The 19,600-nt window shown below is 42.6% G+C and overlaps 1 protein-coding gene across 3 annotated transcripts in view; it reads right to left on the reverse strand.

The window, feature by feature from the left end:
* The window catches only part of ELMO1 (engulfment and cell motility 1), a 278,325-nt gene that overhangs the window by 194,477 nt on the left and 64,248 nt on the right, over positions 1–19,600 (reverse strand). For all 3 annotated transcript variants that reach the window (XM_032919775.1, XM_030477045.2, XM_030477054.1), the window contains exons 6-7: positions 10,074–10,124; positions 19–188 (exon numbers count right to left, since the gene is read on the reverse strand). Coding sequence is in view for 2 of the 3 variants with exons in the window: in XM_030477045.2 (XP_030332905.1) it covers positions 19–188; positions 10,074–10,124 (221 nt within the window). In the remaining variant the exon portion in view is untranslated. The remainder of the gene's footprint in view (positions 1–18; positions 189–10,073; positions 10,125–19,600) is intronic.

Genomic DNA, 19,600 nt, shown 5'->3' on the forward strand with positions numbered 1-19,600 from the left:
TTTAAGCAGAATACTCACTCTGTGCCGCTTTCAACCATTTGTGTTAGCAGGGAAATCCCATCCAGGTTTATAAATTCTTGGGCAAACGTCACATCCCGTGAATAGTTGGCCAAGTCTTTCAGTGCTTCTAACTTTGCATCCATACTAGAAGACTGGATCCTCTCATGGAGCTGTTGGGCATTTTGAGCCTGAGAGAGAAATAAAATGTACAAAACAAAGAACAAAAAAGCTTTTGTTACAATGGCAATAATGAATAAAATGTTAGTGCAAGCAGGAACAATGGCCACATTTAATATTAGTGATACTTAACACTTGCATGCTCAGAAATTATTAAGTAGCTCACATTAAAGTGACTTTTACAGCAGTCTATTCCTCATGTTACTCTTATTACCTATAATTATTTGGATTGCTGCAGAATCATTAGCTGACCAATGGATAGATATCCCACTGTATCAGGCAAAATGTAAGCATTACGAAAGACAGCCTTTGGCTTGAAGAGCTTGTGTGTCACATCAATAAAAACAGAAATGAAAACAAAACGAACTGCATCTGATTGAGTGTAATAATGGCAGCACTTTTATTTACTTTCCAGTTTGCGCACTTCTCATGACCTTTAGCAACAAAGACCATATAATGTCCTAATGAGGTGTCCTGGGTTCAGCTGTAGCAGTTATTTTTCTCCTTCTTAGTAGCCGGTGCAGTGCTGTGTTATGGCTTTAGTCTGAGAACAACGCTGATAACACACCAATGTTTTTTAGTTGTTGCTAAGTAATGTCTACTCCGATCAAGCACTTTTCAGTCTCATGCTCTGCCAGGGAGGAGGGGAAGCCGGGAGGAAGCAGAGACAGGACACCTGACCCAAACTAGCCAAAGGGGTATTCCATACCACAGCACGTCATGCCCAGCATAGAAACCGGAGGGAGTTACCTGGAAGGCCCAGATCACTGCTCGGGTTGGGCTGGGGATCGGTTGGTGGGTGTTGAGCAATTGTATTCTCTCCCCTTGTTATTTCCCTTACTATTATTATTAGTAGTGTTATATTATACTTTAGTTACTGGACTGTTCTTATCTCAACCCGTGGGGTTTACATTCTTTCCATTCTCCTCTGCATCCTGCCCGGAGGTGGGGGAGAGAAAGCGGCTGCGTGGTACTGAGTTACCTGCTGGGCTTAAACCACGACATGAGGTTATATCAGTAGAGACCAACTTCAGGCCTTCTGCTCCTCCCTCCCCCTCTTCCTTTTGTTCACACTCAATTCAAAACTTCACTCTCTTACAAGGAGCAAAGGAATAATTACTTCCCACATAATACTATGATATTATCACTCACACAACTTGATGCTAGATCAATATCCACATATATTAGGCTATTCTGCCCATTAATGCTTCCAATACATATGACATAATGAAATCCAAAATGAACACTGATGACGAAAAGCTAAAGGGATATTTCAATAAGCTATATTAAATTGTGTGTCTCTCTATCCACACAAATACTTTAAAATACACCTCATGTTTTCAATTTGAAGCTTTCACTTACCTGAGCACAATACCCAAAGCTTCAGTTAATAGCTAGCTAGCTGATCCTTTTCTAAGAAAAATAATCCTCCTCACTATATACGGATACTTGCAAAATTCTATTCCCTAAAATTCACTTCTTACCCACACAGAATGAAAGGTGAATGAGAGATTATGTTTCATTAGGAAATAAAATTAATGGTAAATTCTGCTGAGAGTTATTTTTGCTGAGATTATGCTCATTCTTTCTCAGCTGGAGAAAGAAAATAGAAGAAAAGGCTGTGCTGACAGACAATTCTTTTTGTGTTCAAGTAATGAATACACTTTTCACAGAGATGGTCATCTCTGCAGATTGATTCTGAGATAGCAAACATTTAAACAGGGAATGCAGGAAAAAAACCCACCGTCTTGTTACAGATACAGCTTCCTATCTACATAACTTTGATTGCTTCACAAACATCGCTAAATTAAATGTCCCAATATCCTCCAAGGTCACCAAGGTTTGTTACTTCCCATTTTTAAAAAGAAAAATTAATGCACTGTCTCCAACTGGCTTTTGGCCAGAACCTACGTGGTGAGGAGTGTGTATAGGGAAGAAGTATCTTCTAGTTAGTATGACTGTGGTTAACATCTGCAGTTAAGATAGCATTGAAAAGAAACAGATCATCTTTAGTCCTGAGCTTTTCTTTGCTTTAAGCATTAGGTGGTGCAGCCACAGAAGTTATCTGTAGAAAGGCAGAATCCTGTCATCCAAAAGGTCTTTCTGCCACTCTATAAATAGATTTGAGTTGCAATGGTAAAACTACGGCTTACACAGTCTCTCTGTAATGGCGATGTCTGTCCAAATGGTACTAAAAGAATATCCTCTCAAACTTCAGCAGCTGGTAGGCTATATCATTTGCCAAAGCCTATGGAAGAAATAAAAACAGACCCCACTAACTCGCAACTCCCAGGATAACCACAGAATACTTCCTTCAGTCCTTTCCCTTCACCAGAGCAAGTGATGGGAATTTTGTAAAGTACTCTTGTACAATCAGCTACAAAAAAATAATCAGAGCAACCGCTATTATTACCTGAACCAGCAGCTCAACAGCCAACTCCTACTTCTCCAAACAACCTCCTTCACAGAGTTGTTTCTACTCTAGACTCCCTGCTATAGCAACTCGGGAAGACTCAGAGATGCAAAGCGTTCTCCAAGCATGACTCTTCCTCAGAACACATGCAACATGTGAATTCCCGCCCACCTCTGAAAAGAAACATGTTGGAAGAATATTCGATACCACCATGGTATTTGCCTTTGCATGACTTTGGAAATGGTTGCTCAAATTTAACCTTAAGCTCCTTAGATCTTAATGAGCCTTCTTCCACCTTCTTCATGACTTCTTCCACCTTTTGGAAAGTTACCACCTCCACTATCTGCCCACTGAATGATGACGTTGTTCTAGTGAGTCCTTAGAAAGCTTCTGGACTCAGTGAAAAAAAAAATGAACAGGAAAGATGAACAAGACACCCAGTTCAGCATGACCGAGCAGCAACTCCAAGGTTGCTCACCAACTAAGTCTGCAAGGGCAAAAATTTGGGCAGTAGAGCTGTGGCTAAACAGATGGGGACTGTAACTGCCTGTGCAGCACAGTAGCAAGCAAGAAGGAACGTGCAAGTAGAGCCAGGAGAACATCCTCCTCCAAACCCCTTCGCACCACAACTACAAATGCTGTGTAAACGATGCCTCATCTTCCTACACATTAGCAACAGATTATTAGCGGTCAAGTTCACCCTTCTTCTTGAGGAGAGATTCCTGCTCTCAGCACAAACACCTGGGGCTGCTGCCATCCCAGTTAGACTCCCATTACACATGAATTAATACCAAGCATGGAAAGAGCCAACCCTACCTCTCACCAAAACTGAGAGCAGGGATGTGCATTAACAGCTCACCTACACTGCACAAGAGCAGCATGAGGCGGACCAGCCTACCTACCAACAGTTAATCCTCTTTCTTCTGAAGTCAGTGAGAGCTGTGAAATTCATCACACTAAAACCAAAATATAATCTTAGATCAGAGACAGCTTGGTCCTCTCTATGGAGCACAAAAATCTATAAAGCAACGTTCCTCTGATACAAAAGTGGTTCGGCCCTGTTTTAAGCACATATAAGAGAGCTTACTAACATCATAGGCTTTCTCTAACTATGCCAATGCCCCACCAGCAAAGTTTCTACACAGATGTCCTTTTCTTACACTAAGCAAGTTTTGCAAGACCTTGCATCCAATAAACCTTGTTCCTTCTACAGTCGGAAGAGCAAAGAACTGGTAACGGCAGAGCACGTCTTGATTAAAAGGGTAAACAAATATTTGTCTCAGCAAGGGAGTGTCTCACTGGAAACGTGACCACAAGTAATGTTGGCTGTTGTCATCACAAGTGCCTGACGGCTGAAAATATTGCTTCAGTGAACACCGCGCAGTCCTCAGAAGCCTCCTAGTTCTTGTTGCCATAGCACTCGTACGTGCTTATGGAACGTACAGCTCACTCATGACTGCATTAAAAAATGAAACCCTGATGAAATATGCTCCGAGTGCTTACCAGGGAGCTGTTTTAATGATTTACAATCCATCAGTGGATGGACAGAGAGCACAGCTCATTAGAGCAACAGCAGAGCCCGCTGCCATGTCTCTGCTCCCACTGAAATATCATTCAGGTAAGAATAAATAAATATATAAAACCTGCCCAAGTGAGAGCCGTTATGAGGGAATTAACAGAAACATGGCTGTTGGAGTAAATGAAAGACGGCTCTAACTGCTCTCCTGTTTAGAAAGGAAGGAGGACAGGAAGCTTGTAAAACGTGTGCTGTTGAAGCCCCAGCATTTCAAAAGGCTGTCAAGAGGCATAAGCTGCACGTCTAGTCTTTAAACCACACACTCCAGAAAGGTTGCCCTTAGGGAGCAGCCATGCTTAAAAGGAGCAGCTTGATGAGATTGTCAGCTTAAAAAGAAAACTAATGACCTAAATCCAAGATGTGACTTGCTTAGAGACTCAAATAGTCATTTGGAGGTTAGGAATCCCAAGATCATCCTAACAAGGGACTTGACTGATCAAATTATAATTTCTTTGTCACCGAATACTTTGTACAAACTTTGAAAGCAACTTATTACCCAGACATACGCAGGGTTTCTGTACAGAATATAAAATACAGCAAGCAAGGACAGGAGGGAGGACAGAGAATCCAAACGCAAGCACTACCAAACATTAACATGCTATGGAAGGAATTTGGACCACTGATTTAAATTGCTGGTTTGCCATTACATAATCAGTTTTCTTCTTTATCCTTCACAAAAAGCAAAACGCTAGTATTTTGGTCTTCCCTGGAGGTAAGTTAGCCACATTATCCAACATTCTGCTAGAAAAAGGGTATACAGACCATCAGTAACTACCAAACACAGTTCTGTACCAACCATTTCTGTGGTTTAATTTAAGTCACTCAGTGCTGGAACACCATGGTGGCTTAAACTGCTGCCTTTGCCTTGTTACTGCCACTTCACCTACGACTGCATGTACATCAGAAAGCAACGGAGGAGCAAATATGTGACAAAAACATAACTACAGGCAAATCGGATTCAACAGGCCCTCCAAGGCTGGCTAGCATCTGATGTCGGGTAAGTGATGAGATTCCATTTTAATTAGTAAAGACATTAATTGTTAACATTTTTACTTTGATACTCACGCACAGGTTCTAGATCTAAAGCCCTGTACAAATGTAATGCACAGGGCAGTCCTACACGATCACTATACACGATTAAGGAGGCAGAAATGGAGAAACAGGGAAATGGTCACATCTAGAGTTGCATACCAAACCAATGATAAAAGCATTACAGATGCATAGCTGTATGTATTATGTAAATATGCCTAAAGTAAGTTTATGCAATCAGTAGCCACTTATGACTGTTTGAGAAGCAATTTTTCCTCCTGCCACACTGGAAACAATCCTTTTTGCTTACTATTCAAAATATGCCTCTGGAAACCTGAAAGCATGAGATTAAACCTTTATCTATAAAAAGACAAACAACAACTCCACTTCCCAAATCTTTCTCTTGTACTGTGAGCAGACAAATATAAAAGTCACTTGTCATGGCTCATTGACTCCATGGCCTGTGTTCCTGGTTCAGTAATAACTAGTTCACCATTACACGAGAAACACAATCACAATCATAGGCTAGACCTGCAAATATTTATGCATTTACTGAACTTAAAGAACATTAAGACACATGTGCCAACATTTAATATGTTGGGCATATATTAAAGCAATTGTAGCTCAAAGATTATAGACCAAATCCCTGATCTTTTACGCGAAGAGTAGAAATAGGCCAAAAAAAACCCTCTAAACTTCCTTGTCTGTGTAGATCCCATATAAATAAAACCCCATGTTGTTCACATCTGTAAATCGGGAAAACACAATGATGACTACTAATGAACACCCCTATTTACGTGATTGCTCAGGCTAGAGAAGCTAATAGTTGCCTACAAACAACTTCCAGGTTTAAGAACTCAACCCATCTCCAACCAGGAGGACAGAAGAAAAGCATGCGATAAAAGCGAATGATCAAGCATCATAAATATTCCAGCAGAAAAGGCTGCCTATGACTCAGCCTTCAAGGTATATAGTTCATGAGCACAGCATGCTTTGTAAGTACCCAAGAAGCTACTTTCAAGCAAGTGCTGAAATAATCAGTTCTGTTTGAAAACGACTGAATTAAAATATATACATAATCATTTGAAAAAGGAGGACAGTTCTTTCCATTTCATTTTTCCAGTATTTTAGCATCCTTTCAAAATGATTAGTCATTTGAACACGGATTTACGGGATCCTATTGAAGAAATCCTGCAGTTGCACACACTAAAAGTTGCTGCATTGCAGGACACAACTGTCCTTTCAGAACAGTTTCATACTCGGGAGCAATTACAGCTTATTTATTTATACACCTACCCAGCATCCACTGGAATATGGGTATCACAAAACAGACAATAGCAATCTGGCATTTCAGCTGTCACATATGTTCAAATACAAAGAAATGTCGCATAAGAAACTTCTGATGAGTCCCTTCAGAAATGCAAATGGACAAAGGGGGGGAAACAGGTCACAGAAAACTACAAATATACACAGGAGCACAAAGAATTGCTAAGAAAGATGATAGGTGAGGTTAAAAATAAATAAGAAAGATGATATAGGAACAAGGATAATATGAGAGAAATTCAATCTGTACTCAAGTTACCTAGGAAACAGAGCGGCTGTGTGGTGAGTGGTTTAGGGAGGAAAAAAATAGCGTTGTTTAGAAAAACCAGCCTTTCAGAGAATCACACCAACTTCCAAACAGACCTCCTGAAACAAAGAGGCAGTTCAAATTCCCACCAGGCCCTAACGACTGGTGTTTGCAGAGTTTAAACTCAAAGAAGTTTAAAATAGACACACTGCACATCTCTGAAGGCAGCGTTCAGACTGGATTGAGCAGCACACCGTAAATGCAGTTTTGCCCTTGCAATGTTAACAATGACAAAGGTCCCTGTACACGCACACAAAATCAGCTAAAGTTGAGATTAAAAAAAGAAAGTATTTATAATTTAGATTTGGAGAGTTCGATTTCAAAACCTCATTTTAAAAAAGCCAACTCCAAAATGCTGGGTTACTACTTCAAGATAAAATTACCTTTTCTCCCTCCCTCCTTTTACTCTCCAATAGCACCCGCTCTGGGTACAGGATACACAATTTGAGGCTAATGACAACAGAACTCAAACAGATCCTGTCTCATCCTTCTCACCCAATTTTCAATGACCCAGACATGCAACCATGAATGGGTTTAGCCAGGCTCCTGGCTGTCACGGTATAAACTGCATCAAGACACATTCCAGACCCTGCTTAATCTGTATGAGGCTCCTCTTCATTTCTCTCAATCTTCCTCTCCTTCGTCTCTAATTCCTCTACCTCTTCAAAAAGCATTTTTGGTATGATTTTCCTTTTCTGGGGGAAGACAGTTTCAGCTTTATACTGATGTAGGATAGAGAAAAAAATGGGGAAGGGGAATTTCATAATCTTAATATTTCCACAGAGTGAGAAAACCCAGCTCTAGCAGCTAGGAAAGCATCTTTCCCATTTTGCAGGAGTATATCACGCAGTCTGTTCTACACATTATCTCCTCCAACTACTGTTGCTCTCATACAGAATTTCAGAGGAAAAATGGAAACAGATGGCCTGTGAGCTTTCCAGGGTAAACGACAAGCATCATGTGGGTCACCAGTCTAAAAACCACAGCTTGGAAGCCTTTAATCTATCTATTTTAGGTATCTCTATGATGACCACTTCAACAATACCTTCAAAGCAAAGATACTATTGTGGGGTGGGAACATGCAGAACTTGATTTTATATCTATTTAAAGAATACAAATACTCTCTAATCTGACAAAACCCAACCTGGTCCTTTGAAACCTCTTTCCAAGCCACCTCTCTGATTCAGGGGAAACAAAAACTTCTCAAAAACTTCAGAAAGTCTGAAAATAAGCACTGGTTCAGGGATAAATATCAATACTGAAGACTAGAAAGGAGACTGGTCTTCTATCTTACAACAGGGTGGCTGAGTCACTTATAACTGCAGGCCAGTGTCAGGGTGATCCATAACTTGGTAGAGAACAAGTAATACCTCAGTACCTGAGGGACCCCTGTCGTGGTTGACTGACCCTAAGGCAAATCACCAAAGTAACAGAACAAGCAGAAGAGAGTCTTATGCAAAGCCCCACCTTCCCACCCATAAGTAGTAGCAGAATGTGCTATAAATCCAGAATTTGTCCTTTGTTTTTGCAGGTCACGTTTCCAGTTGCACAAGTGACCCTGAAGACAGCCAGCCAGCCAGCCAGCCATTTCCATAGATCAGTCGCAGCACAGCGTCTCTTCAGTTTTGCATGGTGCAACTGATTGTGGATTTTGAGACAGGGAAGGATTCCATGAGTCATCTCATGCTGTCACTCCGTGCTGTGGTTACACAAAAGAATGACGCAGTGCGTTTGGACCACATTGGTTCTTGATGAACCACAGATGTTGTTTTGATTTCATGAGCTCCCAAGTCTGGGCAGTAGATAGCCATTTTTCAGTGGAGTGGATATTTGTTCTTCGGAAGTCCCAAAGGTTAGGATGAGCTGGCGCTGGGGCTGTCTCTTTCTGAGGAAATCCCACCAAAGGGGCTTTACTTCACCAGTATGTGGTTTCCCCATGTACACGGCTGTTCTGGTGACATATGGAGTAACAGAGACTTTGACACAGCCATGGACTTAAACTGTCATTTATTCTTATGACTGTAAAGCTCTGTATATAATGACCACTGAAAGAGATGATGAAGGATAACAGAAATGTCTTTTCCCAGCGGGCTGCTGCTTAGAAGAGCTTTCTGTTAAGAAGCCGCACTCCTGTAGATTAACAGTGCACACAAGTTTCCATATCAGCTTCTTCAATTCCCACCTTTACACAAAACTCTGTGCAAATTCAGGCACCTCCTAAGTCTAACAGAAACCATCATCAGGGTTAAGCAGGCTGGAGAGGCATGGAAATGCACATGTTGCTTGGAGAACTTGGGAAGTTAGTAACAACACACACTGCTCTGTTTCTTTACTTTGAGCCTAGGCCCTACTCACTGAAAAGTGATCCATTTAAAAACATACCTATAACCTCTGAGTGGCTTCTATCTAGAAGTTTTCCCATTTTATGGCAGTAACTGACCCTACTCTTAAAAGGTTCAACGGAAGCCAAAGGTTAAACCACCATAGCTCTGTCTTGCCTGTTTCAAATGAGCTGCAGTACGGGGTGGCGGAGTTCGGTCATAAGAATGCTTTGAATCTGCAGAAATGAAGAGGTAAGCCATTTTAATGGCACACTATGTTTGTCAGCAAGGAAATGGGATTGGTGCTGCCTTAGACACACATCTTCTGGGACTAACAGTGACTTTCAGCATGTGGCAACAGTACTGCTCAATTCAGCAGGAAAACAGCAACTCTGCCATGCTTTCTGAGGAGCTGGCAAGGAGGTGGTGTTGAAAATAAAAATAAACCAGTAACATCTCAACATCACAGTTGCTGCTCACTCAATAGAAACACAGAGAGCAGGAAATCCCTGACCTAAGCTATCCGGCAGCGCTCTCCGTGATTCCACTCCCAGCTCTTTCTCTTGGCTCTGAGCTCTGGGGCTGAAAAGGAGCAACTTCAGTGATGCCGCAGTGCCAGGAGGGTAGCAGAGGGATCTTGGACATGAAAGCTGCTCCCAGAAGGGGAAGAGAAGCGAGAGACAAGAACCACACAGTTGTGCCAACCCTATCACCAAATGTCTCTTAGAGATACCACCCCTGTCCCCATAACTCAGAAAAAGAGAACAAAACATACAGTCATCTTGTGACCACACCACCATGCTCCTTTGCAGAAGGACTGTGGGACACAGTGTGGCTAAAGCTTAAAAATACATACATCGCTTCACAACGATTTACAAATCAAACCTTCACTTTGAAGGGAGAGAACAGAACAGAACAGAAACTCACTGGAGATGTTGTTAATCGAAGGATCGCTCCATTTTTTATTTCATTACGATTCTGAAAGAGAAAAAGCCAAAAGGTTTTCTTTAAAACTCGCATAAAAAGAAGAAACATGCATCGAGCACAATGCCACACTAAAACAGCAACAGTACTTTCCCCTGTCTGGCATGCAAAAGCTTCCTTCTTTCATATGTGAACCAATATCTATTCAGCATTTTTCCCACCGGGGCGTACTAACATTAGCCTCAAGGAATAGGTGGCTGTTCACGTGGTATTTAACAAATCTGACCCCTTTCAAGAATGACTTCATGTTTTTCAAAGTTTAGCTTCCACTGGCAACTTCTAAATATTTCTTTGAAATGTACTGTCCACGGCGTCTGGCTCTGGGCTTGTGCTACATAGTTATGGAGTTCCTAAGTTTGCTGAAACCTGTCATTAAACATCTGCAGGATTTAAAACATATCCCACTGGCTCTCCGTTCCCTATAACAACAACATGCTGACTCAAACCACTGGAACCAACCCGCTGAGCTCTGCCACCACATGCTCCCTCCAAGTTAAAAAAGCATTGCTGTTAGCAGTAAGTGAAGTTCAAACATGCCCCAAGTCATTCTCCTTACCCCGCTGGCATTAAACATTTTCTTTTGGTTAAGCTCACAGAAAGCATTCAATTAAACTGAAGCTATGGGTACATGAAAACGCTGCCCTGGAGTAAGCTTGTCAGCATCCTCACAGCTTTGTGGTCAATGCCCATGTGCGTGGCCTTCTCCTGTGGTAAGTATAGAGGAGCCTGCCCCTCTTCCAACAAGCTACTCTTGTTCACCACAGGGCAAGAGAACCTAGCACGATGAACATGCTAACAGTTTCTGTACACAACACAATGCGATTTGCAACTTCATTTATGGTTCCATAGCTTGCTCATGGGCAAAATAACCTAAATTTTCAAAGGAATTCATGTAATCCCTAACAGGTTGAGAGAGAAGAGATAATTTTGTTCGGAAGCTCACATTGCAGGCTTTCTGCACACTGGTGTTTAGCCAAAAAGAAAAGTGTATTTCTTCTCAGGCAATTTTTCCCAAATTCATTTCATCTTTCTTGCTCCCATTCTGATACATTTCAAAGCCAAAATGCTAAAATCCAGACAAATCTTGCCTGAAACCAGGTCAAGTAGTTCCAAAATAAAACTCCAGTACATTGTCTCTTTTTTGGTATCCAAGTCGTCCGTGGGATTGGTTCTAGCTACCTACAAGATCACTCTCCACCCACAAAGACTTCTTCACTCCAACTGAAATAATTGAAGTGCCAGACAACACAGGGGGTACAAAGGCAAAGGTTTTTGACTGTGTCTTTGCATACATATGCAGCCAACACATCCCAGCCCTCAGTAGCCTTCTCCTGCCAGAGCAGCCCCAGGGACGCCAGCCAGGCTATACTCAAGAGAGGGGCAAAAAAGGGTAAGCAGCTAAATACAGGGGTACATCCCACAGCACTAACAACGTGCCAGATTTTGTGCTCTGGTAGTAAAACAGCATCAGACCCAGCAATGCTTCATCATGTCTAAGGAATCTGTATGAAGCGGCAGTGGCGCGTTTGTGTGGTTTAATCTAAGTCAGTGTTGAAACAAACTCACTTTGCAGACAGTTGTGGTGGCTTACACTCTTACCACCTCCTCGACTTGTGGAACTGAAGTAACTGCTTTAGGGCAGACAGTCAGCATAGGCTAAATTTACCTCCATCAACAGCTTAGGCTAAGCTACTGGACCTCAGCTGCGTTAGGCCAGGGTACGTGCATGCACACTTATAGACAGAGTTCTGACAGCTTTACTTTGAAGGCCACAAATCCCAGTTGGGCTTGTTCAGCCTGGAGAAGAGAAGGCTCCTTAAAGGGAGACCTTAGAGCAGCTCCAGTGCCTAAAGGAGCTACAGGAAACCTGGAGAGGGGCTTTGGACAAGGGCCTGTGGGGATAGGCCAAGGGGAATGGCTTTAACCTGCCAGAGGGGAGACTGAGATGAGCTCTGAGGCAGAAGCTCTTCCCTGTGAGGGTGCTGAGGCGCTGGCACAGACTTTTCCCAGAGAAGCTGTGGCTGCCCCATCCCTGGCAGTGTTCAAGGCCAGGTTGGACACAGGGGCTTGGAGCAACCTGCTCTAGTGGAAGGTGTCCCTGCCCATGGCAGGGGGTTGGAGCTGGATGAGCTTTAAGGTCCCTTCCAACACAAACCAGTCTGGGATTCTATGAGTGCTACTCCCTCCCACCTGCATGCTCCCTTTTCCACATTGCACCTCCTTTTTCGGGAGTAGCGAGGTGTCAACCACAGCCCGAACTGCATTATTTCATAGTTGCTTCAGGCTGAAGCCACGGTCCTCAGTTTGCTCAGTTTCAGTGGTTCTGTCACAAGCTGAAACCCTAACCCACGAAAAGCTGGGCTTAACCTGATAATACTCTACAGTGCCATGCATGCAGGTTAAAAAACAGATGTCTAATTCAATAAGAACACTTATGGATTGCATAGATTGAATCTACAACCAATCAAGCAAGCGAAAATATCTTGTTAAATATATACTATTTCTCTATATTCCTCTGCAGAGGAATTTCAAAACAAGCGGAAAAAGGGAAGCTGATAACCTGGTTGAAGTTCAGATGCCACATATGGATAAACAAGAGAAGTACTATTCTCCAGAGCGACCATATGTCAGCAGGTTATATATAACATAGCATGTCATATATAAAATAGCAGAGGAAAAAGAACACATATATAGTATATATGTATATAAAAGAGTATATAAAAGCATTGCTCAAAGTTTTATTTGGGGTCTGTTTATTTATCAAGCTGAGTGTGCAACACCAAAGGTTTCAGACTCAAAGTTGCAATGTTTGTCAGAGCCCACAACACATGAAGCCCAAAGGCCTTTCATCACGGCTGGCTCAGGGCAAAGTGCCTAGGTCTGCCCTATGCTCCGTGTACAATCACTTCTGTCGCAAGAGAGAGCGAGCTCATCTTCAACTCCTGAGTTAGATAAAGGCTTAAGGAAAACTGTCCATGCCTTCTCTCTGAAAGTATTCAAAGCTTCATGTCTCTAACACAGCACTTGAACAGGGATAGCTGTTCCTCAATAAAACAATCCAATTTTGTTTATCCATTCTAAATAATGACTTAAGCGCCTACCAAGAAACAGCGTGGAAGCGTACAATTAAGCCAAGAGGATTTCCTACATTAACTGCGTGATGCAGCAGTTGGCGTGCCAGTTAATTTCAGTGGCAACATTTACACACAGTTAATCTGCTTAGTATTAGGGACAGCATCCTGTGGATTTCTTTCCCAGGGAACAGAACATCATTACAGCAGCCCAGCTTTGGCAATTGTACTCATAAGCCCCACTGCTATCCAGGGCAGGGCTCACCACCACCTATGGGGGGAACACAAGAACAAGACAAAACCAAACCAAATCTCTACCAAGACATTCCTCATCTGTTTCTCGAGTGTAATGTTTATAGACAGAGGTTCATAGATACTGTTCATGCTGTTGATCTGTATTAGGAAAGCTTATTCCTGGGCAGTGAGGAAACTAGTGAAACGGATCTATCCAAAATGCCCCCAAAACCCCTCCGTAACAAGAAAATAGACTTGTTTTAAGTCACCTAGGACTAACACAGCAGTTGTATAATGGATACAAGTAAGTCCCATTTGCAATACTATATCTAGCAAGTCTACACACTCACAAGATGATTTTATTCTCATTGAGCAGGTAGTATTTCCAAGCATCAAACTGCTGCACGACACTTTCCAAGCTGAGTTTTCAACCAGGCAGACAAGTACTACCACGAAAACACAAAATCAACAAAACAGTATGAAGTAGAGGATGCCTGGACAGTTCACCTCGTGTTCATGTTTTAGGGGCCTCTAACTTTCAGCTGGTGGAGTTGGAGAAACATAAATCTACCTTACCTACCACCACATTCTGTTCCTTCTCAAAGTTCTGCCTTTACCACGCCACAGGCTGTTTGCCCAAACACATGCACGAGACTTGCATGGACTTCCATCTAAAAAGCAGGCCTCAAGCATTAACAGAGTCCTCTAAACCATGCAGAGGGATGAAGGTATGTGAATTTGCTTTAAAAATATACTATCAAAACAGTCAAGCCGTTTACTCAGAGCTTTGCTGGAGAGACACTTTGGAAAACTTATCAAGCAAAATTAAGGTTTATTTTGCCATGCATTTGTCTTATCATTTTAATAATCTGTTATACCCAGCAAAATGCCTCAAGATTCAGCTCACTGTAACTGGTTGGAATGGAATGTTTTCTTAACATATTTGAGGAAGACCTAGAAGCATTGGTTCCCATGGTTATAGCTCACTCAGCACTGTTCTTTAACCTTGACCATACAGCTTCCTCCAGACTTCTCTAACTAGGCTACGGAGTAACAGCCAGTTAATCTAAAATCCTTCACGTGTGTATATGGCTAAGTAATAGATCCTTCCCTATTTCCATACTACTATTATATTATTACAGTTTCCTCCAAATTGACACAACAACAAAAAATCAGAGCTATGAAATGTACTAAGTACTCCATAACAGTTTCACGAGGATGAGTTTGGGCAAGTAGTAAATAAGGACAACATGACAGATAATAGGGTTCATTTCTAAGTCAACAACTGAGGAAAGAGCAGAAAAATTCTTGTTGGCAGACCTCCCTTAATGCACTGATTCGATGTGCTACAGCAGCCAATACACACTGGGCATCATCAGAAGCGTACTGTGAACTAGACAGAGGACATCGTTTTGCCACAACACGAGAACTTCACGCACCCACACGCGGGGCACTCTGTGCAGTTCTGATACTCACCTCTTAAGGAGGACACACTAGTGTCAGGGAAAATGCAGAGGAAGGCAAGTGAAAGGCTCAATGTGATTGAGCAGCTGCCTCACCAAGCAAAGTCTCCTCAGTTTGGAGGGACAAAGCCACAGGAGGGAATGTAGCAGATGAGCTGAACGCAGAACTGTTGTTACGAAATCCTGCAGTATGAGAAGTAGGGGGTACTTGATGAAAGCAGTGAGGGACCATGTTAAAGCAGATGAAGAATGTACCTCTTCACTCAGCAGGCAGCGAAGCACGTGAACTTGCTGTCACGACAGGCCGTGGAAGCAGGCAGCATCAGCAGGTTCAAGAAGAGATGAAAGAATTTAATGGCCTTTATATAGGATATTATATGGGCTAAGTGTAGATGTAGGCTCCAACACCTGTAGTACAACAAATGTGAATGCATGTGGAAGCATGAAGGGAGTGAAAGCCATGACCAGATCACGGTTCTGATGACATTTCCTACTATTACAGCTGGAGATAGACCATGAGGTTAGTTAAAACGTTCTGCTGACTTGGTAGGAAATTTAAGTTCATTTTTAGTCACCAAAAAACTTTAATAAGATGAGAGCTAAGAGATACAGGTAATTATCAACACTGTGCTACTTGGCATGACAGGGCTGTACTGTTTGAGAAGAAATACTGAGGCAATTAATCTTGTGATAAAATTCCTTTTCTGGGAAGCTGCTGGCAACGGGGTGAACGTCTCCTGTTTTTTCACATTCGAATTTGATGATAACATTTTCCTTAAAAAATTAAGTGTTGGTCATTTGGCTGAAGTTTCTAAAAAGAGGACATTTTCTGCATGCTGTTTATCTACCCCTACTCAAGGATTACAGAAGCTAGTAAATAAGCCAAGTTACACCAGTGGTATACCTAATCCAGTGCAACTCTACAGCCCACAGGAGGCACAATTCTGCACATATCCTTCTAGCATGTGGGGTCCCAACGCTTTCCTTACATCAGATCTACCAACATGCAGCAGCACAGCCAACCACCTAACCTTAAAAAAGTTACCACTTCTTCTTCCCTTTATTCACAAAATGGAGGGGAAAAAAACCACCAAAACCAGGGTTTTCTTTAGCCAGATCCATGACTTGAACTAACTTACTTTCCTGCAGTAGTAACTGGGATGCTGAGGGAATGAAGCAATGGAGGGGAAAAAGAAAATCCAACTCTTTTTACTCCAGCAACCCACAGTAATACCAACGTGAATGCCACTTAAACCACATCCAAAGAAAACGTCCCTATTTTGCATGATTCACTCATCTTCAGGTGGAGCGATCTACAAGGATGTTATCAGGTACCACTTGTTCCGCAGAGCAGCAGTGGTATTACACTGTGGGCAGACATCTTTCTGACACATTCAAGTAAGTTACACACAAGTTATTTTTAACCTGGATCAGTTCCCCAATTCAAGCAACCACACAGACATTTGTACCAGTAACACGGAAGGGGTGGGCAGACAACATGCAGCCCCTTCATCCTCTGATAAGTTGGAACAGAAGAGCTACACCCTGCAAAATAAACATCAGGAAATGACAGACTTAGCTGGGCTCCTACTACTGTTGGTGAGATCATGTGGGGAAATCAGAACAGGGAACTGGTATGGACACACACAAAAACAACAAAAAGGATTGTCAAATTGAAGTCAGTTCTCAAATACAGTTCACCCAACACATTCACCTGCAGCATCACTGAGGGGTCAAGTAGCTCCTTAAGAAGATGCTGCTACTAAGAGAAATAGCTGAAGACCCAAGCCAAGACTGTGGTTCGCAGTGACTTTTGCCAAATCAAAGCACAGCTTGCTACCATAAAGGTAGTCTTACATTTCAGTCTCTTGCTCATTCCTACTATTGGTTTTATCTGGCATAAACAGTTGTGTAACTAGTTGGTGAGCCAACCAGAGAATTGAACCAATTGAAAATGTTATCATTTTGGGTCCTGGCCAGTTTGTAAGGTAAAAGACAGGAATTAGCACTATAGTATAAGCAGGAAAGCAGCTCATTTTGCAAGTACCACATTTAGAACCACACTAAGACTTGTTAAAGGGGAAGCCTGAAGGCACTTGTGGTTCTCTAATGTGTACATGCTACTCCCTTACCTGTGCCCTTCCTCTCAGGCAGAGAGGGATCTTAGGTAAAACATCCCTTCTCCATTTCCAACTACAGCCAGAATTTCCCAACGGGTTCATTCCACATCAGCCTAAGCAAGTTCCACAAGCAACTGAAAGACAACAGCTCGCAGCTGGTAAAACCAGCAAAGTTTTACTCCTCTTCCCACCCTTCCTTTAACTTCTTCCTTCTCTGCAGCCCATTCCTGGATACGATTCAAGGGTCCCGTCTCACCCTTACATCAGATCAGGCAGACTTTTTAATAAGCAAATTTAATACATTAAAATGGCACGAAGCGATCCCCTCCTTGCCACCACCTCCAGAAAACGTCAAAAACACACTCTGTAGCCAGCAGAAACGGCAGATCTCTTGGGGAAGGGGAGAAGAAACCAGAACTGCTCCCTTTTAGCAGCAGGCTATGTCTGTTCACCACCCTTGTAAAACTACCCATCTAAACTGGTTGCTCTTTAAGCATGAAGATGTTTTAAAGAGCATTCTTCTGTTCAGCCAGATCTTACACAGAACTGTGCGCTATCAGCTGAACTCAGTCACACTGTGCCTGTGGTATAGTGTACTTATCTTCAAGTGCTGTTACAGAAAGACAAACCTTATCAGAGCCTTTCCTCCCTACTGATTACTCACAAGGCAAAATTACAAACTAAATTTGAGAAAATAAGCTCCTATACAGCTTTGTAAAAAAAACACTTGATGCATCTCATCAGCTTTGATGTGGAACTAAGGAACTAAATAGAAAATACTGTCATATCAAATATTTAACAAGGAGACAAGCAGAAGAATTAAGCTGTTCATGCTGGGGCCAGAAAGTGTAAGAGGCTGACAGGACAGAAATATCTTCTGTGGAAAATTTAACATAAACCTGAAGTCCTACAAAATGAGCCCTAAAAACTACGACTGATTTACCAAGAGAAGGATGATCACTGTTGTTCTTGAAATCAGCCTGAACAAAGCAGGATTGAAAAGTGGATGTAAACTGAAAGAGGGGAGACTTAGATGAGATACCAGGCAGAAGCTCTTCCCTGTGAGGGTGCTGAGGCGCTGGCACAGGGTGCCCAGAGAAGCTGTGGCTGCCCCATCCCTGGCAGTGTTCAAGGCCAGGTTGGACACAGGGGCTTGGAGCAACCTGCTCTAGTGGAAGGTGTCCCTGCCCGTGGCAGGGGGTTGGAGCGCAATGAGCTTTAAGGTCCCTTCCAACCCAAACCAGTCTGTGACCCTGTGATTTCGTGTGCAGATATTCAAGTTTTACTTCTCTCCATACACTAGTGTCCACTGGTTTTTACTGGAGTCCACAGGGCAGTGCCACCAGCATCCATGGCTGCTCTGGCTCCATGTGCTGCCCTTACTGTTAGGAATTTCTGCAGGGCTGAGCAGATTCAGATTCTCCAAAACTGAAGTTTGTGAATATGAGGGAAATAAATACTACATGTCCTATCAGTGGCAGAGAAAAGGGAAAGTTGGGCATGTTTTGGTCCAGGTGAACTCTGGATTGGAATCTGCCATTTATGTAGCATTACTAACAAATGTATTATCAAGAGTAATGCAAAATGGCAAATGAGAGGAACAGATCACTGAATACATTTCTCCAGTTCCCAGCCTTCATGCTACTTCTCATTCTCAGCTGTTTACAAACTACCAGGTCCTTCAGTGAATAAGAAACATTCATTGTTGAGAATGTTTTACTTCCAACTCACTGAAGTTCAATTAATCAGTGAAAATAGATGAATACTAAAAGCGTGAAAGAAAAACATGTCCCAAAACTCCCAACCCTACAAGTGGCTCATTTCTTGTCCTGTCATTTGCATACACTCCCACACAGGCAGCCTGTAATGGCACGGTGGAATTTCACATGAATATACAATTACAGGTTGTATTCAGCAAAAAATAGGTCACAAGCAAAAGCACCTTTGAGAAAGAACAAGCACCAGGGAGTCTACCCAGGTTCGCAGCTTGGGGAAGTGGTGGGGGGGAGTAGAAGGATGTCCCATCTGCAAACACAGCAAAGAGCTGAGTAATGACACTGAAAGTAAGGTGGGGGCAGCTCCCTTTGCAAAAGAGAACTAAAAGTCTCTCAAAATGATTGGAGGGAACACTCAGCGTCTGCTCTCCTCCACTTCACGCAATAAGCACAGAAGAATGAAAGGGAAATGTGGGAGTCGGGGAAAAAAGGAAGAAAAAAAACCACAGAGAGTCTTCAGAGGCATCAAATGTATAAAACTGAACACAATGGAATTGTGAGTGAATAAAAACGGCTGCAGCCAATACACAGGTGAATGAGATGTTCTTACTTTTAAAAGATAACATAAAAAAATGGGACCGGTATGATCCCGGTAGGCTGAACACAGCTCAGAGCTGGCTCACAAAGCCCCTCAGCAAGAGCGAGCTAGCCTTTTACTCCTCGTAGTTGCTCAGATGCAGAGTTAAGAGCCGCCACATTCAGCCTCCAGCAGTAAAGCCAGCTTGAATACTTGTTCTCCCCCAGCCCTACACTCCTGCGAGGCACCCTTGCTGATGAACACTGGGGTTTAGCACTCCTTCAGAGGTG

This window comes from Strigops habroptila, chromosome 1, assembly GCF_004027225.2.
Source record: "Strigops habroptila isolate Jane chromosome 1, bStrHab1.2.pri, whole genome shotgun sequence".
Classification (NCBI taxonomy): domain Eukaryota; kingdom Metazoa; phylum Chordata; class Aves; order Psittaciformes; family Psittacidae; genus Strigops; species Strigops habroptila.